At 40.4% G+C, this 7,307-nt stretch overlaps 2 protein-coding genes across 2 annotated transcripts; both read right to left on the reverse strand.

Annotated features, from left to right (window-relative positions):
• Nucleotides 1-1,388: 1,388 nt before the first annotated feature.
• LOC134668354 (organic cation transporter-like protein) lies at nucleotides 1,389-5,302 on the reverse strand. Its single transcript, XM_063525834.1, has 4 exons — nucleotides 5,040-5,302; nucleotides 4,314-4,943; nucleotides 3,653-3,768; nucleotides 1,389-1,553 (listed from the first exon to the last, which is right to left on the reverse strand). The coding sequence occupies exons 1-4, from the start codon at nucleotides 5,233-5,235 to the stop codon at nucleotides 1,389-1,391; spliced, it is 1,107 nt and encodes a 368-aa protein (XP_063381904.1). The 5' UTR covers nucleotides 5,236-5,302.
• A 235-nt stretch (nucleotides 5,303-5,537) lies between these two features.
• Nucleotides 5,538-6,992, reverse strand: LOC134668355 (uncharacterized). The gene is made up of 3 exons (XM_063525835.1): nucleotides 6,826-6,992; nucleotides 6,056-6,266; nucleotides 5,538-5,546 (listed from the first exon to the last, which is right to left on the reverse strand). The coding sequence occupies exons 1-3, from the start codon at nucleotides 6,990-6,992 to the stop codon at nucleotides 5,538-5,540; spliced, it is 387 nt and encodes a 128-aa protein (XP_063381905.1).
• Between the last annotated feature and the right edge of the window lie 315 nt (nucleotides 6,993-7,307).

The following is a 7,307-nucleotide window of genomic DNA, read 5'->3' on the forward strand; positions in this document are numbered from 1 at the left end:
TTTGGTCGAGCACCCCCCACCCATCTCGCACCGTAATATGAATACTTTTTGAGATATTGGGGAAATTAAAGATCTCTACTTTCCCCCCTTTTTTTGCTTATAACTTTTGATATTTTGTGTGTGCTACTACACGCTTCGAATACATTTTTCTAGGCATTATGACGAATCTAATGAGGTATCACACGTATTTTTAGGAGTATTATCTCTATTTTTCACCGTGTTCAGTTTCTCGAACAAGACTAATATGTACAACCAAGCACAAGATGAACTGCCTGTAGGCACTTGGAACTCTCAATTATATTTAATTCATGTCGACCGTGGTCAAATATTAAAATTAGTGATATGTATTTAGTTCTTAAATAATTGTATTGCGATATGCTTATTATGGTAATTTTTTCAATTAATTCAATTTGACATTTTATATTTATATAAATTTATGATTATGATGATGAATTTGCACGCTTGACGGGCCTGGCACGTTGCATGCGATCCAAAGCCGGGCGCCTTCGGCATCCTCATACTAAAAGCGTAACACTATACATATATTGTAACATCCCCATACTGTGTCAATCCAAATAAATAATTTCTGATTTTCAAAGGAGTCAAAGAGCACGAAGGAATATAATCATTTTGCAGATCGGACGTAGGTATATCAGTAAAGGTGAAATACTGTAAATATATCATACTTACATACTCACAATTATATTATCTAGGAATATAATATTATTTACCTACATTGAAATTGGTTGCTGACCTAGTGAAAATACTGAAATATTTTAACTGTTGATGTAGTAAAGCTAGGCGCTTTCAACCACCTCGTAAAGTATTAGATGCTTCTGTTATCAGAAAGTGTGTTTTTATAGCACTTAGTGACTTTTTCTTACGTTTCATATGCTTTGTTTCCCATTGTTTGTAAATGGTAAAATCACGTGACCGCGCGGAACAGACTGACACAGGTCCGTCCTCTACAAGCGCTGCCGCGCGACTGAAGAGGGCGTAAGTGCGTTCGCGAGTGATTGCGCTTGCGGATTTAGTAGGTATTGAAACATAGAAATTATTTTAATGATGTTACCGAGACAAAGTGATCCAAAACGTCTAGATTATCTTATTACCTATACATTTGTGTAAAAAACAAGTCTAAAAAGTTTGTATTGTAGATATGGTTTGGATTTATTGTTAAAAAAAGGCGTAACTTTGGAATTTTTTTCTATCGAGCAAAGTTTATCTAATCATGTTTTTGAGATCCAAAACGTATCTGCCAGATCCTTAAGTATAAGATATATTTTTTTCACAATTTTAAAACATTGTTTCTTATATTTCTAATGGATTCAAAAAACTGGTTCGCTTAGCTCCTACGGAAAAAGCACGCCTTAAGGCTAGCTTCAACTTTAGTTTTTTCTGGCAGGACGTTTGGAGCCCAGCTCGGCGGCCTCCTGCATAGTGTCAGGTAGCGGGATGCCTTTGGTCTCTGGGGCCAGTAGCACCAACAACCCTGATATTGCTGCGAGGGTCCCAAACAGGACGAACGGGAGATGCTCCCATACCATTGAAGCCTGGAAGAAAATAATAATTATTATACATAGGTATCTACCTATATTTAAATGCTATATAGAGCTCCCCTGTAGAAACAAATTTGAGGATTAAAATGTAAAGGTGCGTCGCAAAAACTGCATTTGTGACGTTATCTATGAAAAGGGACCTTATTGTCGATGGCGCTTACATCATTATTAAAGATGCTCCGATATACGTGCTGTGCGGCGTAAGCGCCATCGACAATAAGGTCCCTTTTCATAGATAATGTCCCATTTATTTACTGTAGACACGTCATCGTAAAACTATAAGCACGCTTTTCACAGTGATAATTTTTAAGAAAAAAAAACCGACTTCCATGGGGGCCGATGAAAGATTATTGTAGATGGTACACTATGTAGAAAAGGAGGTAAAACCACCCACTTTTTTACTAGCATTTCGCTTCTGTATAATGGCTCCTCTACAGGATGGGCCAACGCCGGCCACTCCAAGGGACGCAGCCATGCACTATCACTTGCTCCCTCTAACGCATCAATGCGTCCCTTGGAGTGGCCGGCGTTGGCCCACCGTGAAGAGGAGCCATGAGGGTCGTAGTTCTAGCCTAACCTAACCCACTCCTCAGTTCGAACCTAATCAAACCCACTTTTCAAGTAGCATTTCGTTTCTGTAAGGCTCGCAGTTCTAACCTAACCTAATCCTTGTTCGGTTCTGTGAGGATCGCAGTTCAAACCTAACCTAACCCACTTAATGGCGCATGCCGTGCGGTGTACGGGGGTTTAAGCGGGAGGGGCTAGTAAGATTGGCATCATCGTACTTTATACCTACATTAATTTTATGGTAGGTAATCATAGTTGTTTATTTAGTTAAGGTATCATAGTGGTTTTCTGGGTCAAGGTCCGGGTCCGAGTCCGGGTCAGAGTCCGGGTCCGTGTCTGGGTCCGAGACCGGGTCCGAGTCCGGATCCGAGTCCGGGTCCGAGTCCGGTTCCGAGTCCGGGTCCGAATCCGGATCCGAGTCCAGGTCCGGGTCCGAACCGGATCCGGGTCCGAACCGGATCCGGGTATGAGTCCGAGTCCGGGTCCCAGTCCGGGTCCCAGTCCAAGTCAAAATCGAAATTCGTAATCACCAAACGTGTACCATGCGTCATTGAAGAGTTCTGTTCTGGTCATCATCAGCAGTTCCACTTCATCAAATGCGACAGTTTTGAATGTAAATGCTTGATTTTATGATGACAATACAAAAAAATCTATACGTATGCCTTTAATATTTGAGGAGTTCCCTCGATTCCTTATGGATCCCATCATCAGAACTCTAGCTTGACAAAAATGTGGCTTAAAAACTTAACTTGCTTAACGAACATAACGAAAAGGAAAAATCGCCAAACGTGAACTATGCGTCGTTGAAGAGTTCTGTTCTGATCATCATCAGCAGTTCCACTTCATCAAATGCAACAGTTTTTGATGAAAATGCTTGATTTTCTGATGTAAATACAAAAATCTCTATACGCATGCCTTTAAGATTTGAGGAGTTCCCTTGATTCCTCATGGATCCCATCATCAGAACTCGAGCTTGACAAAAATGTGGCTTAAAAACTTAACTTGCTTAACAAACATAACGACGAGGACAAATCGCCAACCGTGAACTATGCGTCGTTGAAGAGTTCTGTTCTGATCATCATCAGCAGTTCCACTTCATCAAATGCAACAGTTTTTAATGAAAATGCTTGATTTTCTGATGTAAATACAAAAATCTCTATACGCATGCCTTTAAGATTTGAGGAGTTCCCTTGATTCCTCATGGATCCCATCATCAGAACTCGAGCTTGACAAAAATGTGGCTTAAAAACTTAACTTGCTTAACAAACATAACGACGAGGACAAATCGCCAACCGTGAACTATGCGTCGTTGAAGAGTTCTGTTCTGATCATCATCAGCAGTTCCACTTCATCAAATGCGACAGTTTTGAATGTAAATGCTTGATTTTATGATGACAATACAAAAAAATCTATACGTATGCCTTTAAGATTTGAGGAGTGCCCTTGATTCCTCATGGATCCCATCATCAGAACTCGAGCTTGACAAAAATGTGGCTTAAAAATTTAACTTGCTTAACAAACATAACGAAGAGGACAAACTGCGTAGGGAACAGCTCATTGGTGAAGATGTACAGTGAAGTCACCACTATGGAGATGGTGTACTTGCCTAGCAGGTACACTGCCAGGGACAGACCGTAGAAACCTTGAAAATTAATGGTTATGTGACTAGACAAGTATTTTATTCAATATTAAGGTAAACATTTTGTAAACATCATTTAATTTTTAGAAGATGCTTAGATATAGTGATATGAATATAGTTAACTTTTAAGTATTTTCAGTCATGTTTATCTAGGCTCCTTAAAAGATGTCACGCATGGGACTAAAAATTGGTTAAATGTTAATAAATAAGACACGACATTTTACATTCAATGATTATGGTTCCTTAAGAAAGAGGCTGGCTCAACTGGACTAACCTGCGGGCGCAGCACGGTGACATTTTTATCGACTATCACTATGCGCGTCCCCTTCACACTTACATACTTGTTAGAACGTGACAGGCATGGTGACAAGGGATAAAAACGCGACCGTGCTACGCCGCCTGGAAAGAGCTGGATATAGCTGCTCAGGATCGCGACAAATGGAAAATTCTTCTGCGAGCCCTATGTCCCTAATGAGGGATGACAGGATTACATCATCATCATAATCAATAAATTAAAGCGACAAGAAATATACAGTCAAAGAACTAACCATCAGGCATAAAAATGAATCCAATCTGACACGCTGCACAAATCCAGAAAGCGCCAATAAACAATGGTTTTCTACCAATCCTATCAAATAGGAGAACAGCCGTCCAAAACCCAGGTATCTCAACTGCTCCAACTGCCATGTAGTTCAAGTATTTATTCCCTGACATGTTGACAGCATTCATTGACAAACCGTAATAGACTAGTACAGTTGTGATCCACCAAACTGGTGCTATAATACAACGAAGGAGTATAGGTTTGTGTTGAAACACAAGAGTCACTAGCCACGGTTCCTTCTGCTTCTTTAAAGCCATCCTTCTCTCTTCTTCGGTGCTCTTTTTCAAACTTTGTAGAGATCTCTCAGACATCGTTTTGCGATTCATTTGTGCTGCCATTTTCAATTGCGCTTCCGCTTCAGTATATCGCCCTTTGCTTAAGTACCACCGGACTGACTCAGGCATGATAAAGAAGTAGGTAATTGTGATAAGTTGAGGTATATAGAGTGCAAGTGTCAAGTGTCTCCAGTAAGGTACAGCCCAGGCCATTAGAGCCTGCATGACCATGCCTATTGTGTAGAAAGTGGACGTTGTAGCGCCCGCTATGACTCGATACTTGGGTCCCACAAACTCCATTGCTGTTAAAAAAAGTGGTTATAAATTAGAATTGAATTTTTAATGTCTAATAAATTTTGATAAATAAAGAACAAGCGACAAATCTATGTTATACTTACCAATAATATAAGCGCAAGAAAATCCTGCCGCATCAAAAACAGCCTCCAGAAACTCTAAAGCGATAAAACTCCCATAGGATTGAGTCCAGTACCGGGACAAGCCAAGCCAGGCACGATTAAAGGCGTTGAGGGCCACGGCGAATCGGCGCCCGTATCTGTCAGCGATGAAGCCAGTCAAGGGCAATGCCAGTATCATGCCGAACGTGCTGGCTGAGCCGATGATTGATCTGAGCCATTCTTGGCATGCCAGGTCAAACTGTAAAGTAAAAGATACAGTTAAGAGCCCATCAACGTGCATACTAGCGCCACTGCTGAATAATCATTATTATTTAAATTTAACGAAAGATATTAAAAAAGGGGGCCGCTACGTACCTACCTACTGTGTTTTGTATTTAAATACCTTTTGAATACATCAAACTAGTTTTTGTGTTGCTGGATTCGTCAATCTATGCGTCCAAAGATAAAACGGCCGTTTTTGTTTTGAGTTCCTATACCTATCTAACGAATCTAGCAACATAAAAACTAGTCTGATGTACTCAAAAGGTACTTAAATACAAAATACAGTACGTAGCGGCCCCCTTTTTTAAAATCGTTCGTTAAATTTTAATAATCACGATTATTTAGCAGTGGTGCTAGTGTGCACGTTGATGGGCTCTTAAGTTACGTTAGTGCTTGACAGACAAATTTCAGTAAGTGACATTTTCTCACCTCGTTATTGTTATTTATTATTAGTTTCATGGTTATTTGTAATGCACTCAAATAAAATCATAGACTAGGAATCCTCTAGACCGAGTTTAGAGCAATTATTTCATGCAACCGATGATGCCAAAAATGAGGGGGTACGCGGGACGAGGTGAGCGAAGTCCCGTGCCGTGATTGGTCCGTTCAAAGACACGGACGTCACACAAAGACACTTTCGACTCGAACATGGAGTAAAATTACCGTATGCGTGGCAGAGGGGGTAGCGCGACTATGCTCAGTCTGGAGGATGTTTTGTTTGTGAATAAAATACCTACCTCATACACCGCGGTGTCTGTATTCTCATATACATAATCCTCGCATGGCACAATAAGATCCCTGTCGAAGTCATTAACCGAGCAGCTAGCATTCCCTCCGAGCCATGTCGAGTTGAATCTATTGCAGTTGTCGAAAGACCCACCATCTTCGGGTATCGCCATGGTCAACCAATTCGAATCACCGCTGGTTTCGCATTCTGGGATTAGGCATCTGGTAAATATTATCATGTTATACATAGAATCCTAAAATTATTAATAATTGTACCTAGATTCTAGGTTAGCTAGCTTCTTTACTTTAATTTTGAAATTGGTAAAATACGGCTAGTCCGTCTAAGCGAGAAAAAAAACGGAAACAAATCAAAAACAAGCTCTCCTATATTTCTGGTCCAAGTTAATTTGTCAAACGACTTTTTTTTATTTGGTGCTCCGTCAAATATTTTGCTTTCCGAAAGGTTTCCGTCGACAATTTTGCAAGTGACAAAAGGCCACGTAAAATTTCTATAAAAATATGCATTCAGACTTAAGGCCTGGGCACACCGGCTTGCGTGTGCGTGACGTGTACGTGCGCGTGCGCTAAAATGTTGGAGCCGCACACGCACACGTCACGCAAGAGCTGTGCCGTGTCTCATAAGGATCTGTATACTACAACGCGCGCGCACACGTGCACGTCACGCACACGCAGCCGGTGTGCACAGGCCTTTTCACTTCTGCCGTTTACAAATTCAGTGCAAAAGGTTGCTTGGATACAAAGTGAAAAAACCAACACTCACCTGGTGGTTATTCTAGCAGCAGTAAACACATACTCGTTCCCACTATACCCGCCAAGTAGAGCCACTAACAAAGCCAACCCTAACGCCCTCTTCTGGAAACTCCCAAACTCCCCTATTTCCTCTATTAGTATCGTGTCTAAATGCACTTTTTCTTTTTCTTTCTCCATTCCTTCTGCTTTAATACCGTCCTGCTATTCTGGCTGACTTCTTTTTAAAGTTAGGACTGGTTTTTGATTCTGTTGAGGTGAAATTTTCTTTAAAGTTTTTGGTGACACGTTGAAGTATATTTACCACCTTAAGTAATGACAAAACGTTCGTTTTTCGTTTTTTAAATGCTACCTATAGTATAAAATACATATGTTTCATAAATTATGTCTAAAGATTTAGAGATTTTGCTTTGAACAACCAGATAACTTTCCTTTAAAATAGATACAAATATTTATAAGTTGCACGATAATTCGCTACTATTTACGATCCGTCAC

The sequence above is a fragment of the Cydia fagiglandana genome, chromosome 10, assembly GCF_963556715.1.
Source record: "Cydia fagiglandana chromosome 10, ilCydFagi1.1, whole genome shotgun sequence".
Lineage (NCBI taxonomy): Eukaryota > Metazoa > Arthropoda > Insecta > Lepidoptera > Tortricidae > Cydia > Cydia fagiglandana.

Excerpts from the sequence above, each read along its gene's own strand:
- LOC134668354 (XM_063525834.1), bottom strand. The coding sequence starts at position 5,235 with ATGATACTGGCATTGCCCTTGACTGGCTTCATCGCTGACAGATACGGG. Across the intron at positions 3,769-4,313 it reads ATTCATTTTTATGCCTGATG|GTTTCTACGGTCTGTCCCTG; the intron begins GTTAGTTCTTTG and ends TTAATTTTCAAG. Across the intron at positions 1,554-3,652 it reads CTACGCAGTTTGTCCTCTTC|GCTTCAATGGTATGGGAGCA; the intron begins GTTATGTTTGTT and ends ATTTTCTTCCAG.
- LOC134668355 (XM_063525835.1), bottom strand. The coding sequence starts at position 6,992 with ATGGAGAAAGAAAAAGAAAAAGTGCATTTAGACACGATACTAATAGAG. Across the intron at positions 6,267-6,825 it reads GCTGCTAGAATAACCACCAG|ATGCCTAATCCCAGAATGCG; the intron begins GTGAGTGTTGGT and ends AATATTTACCAG.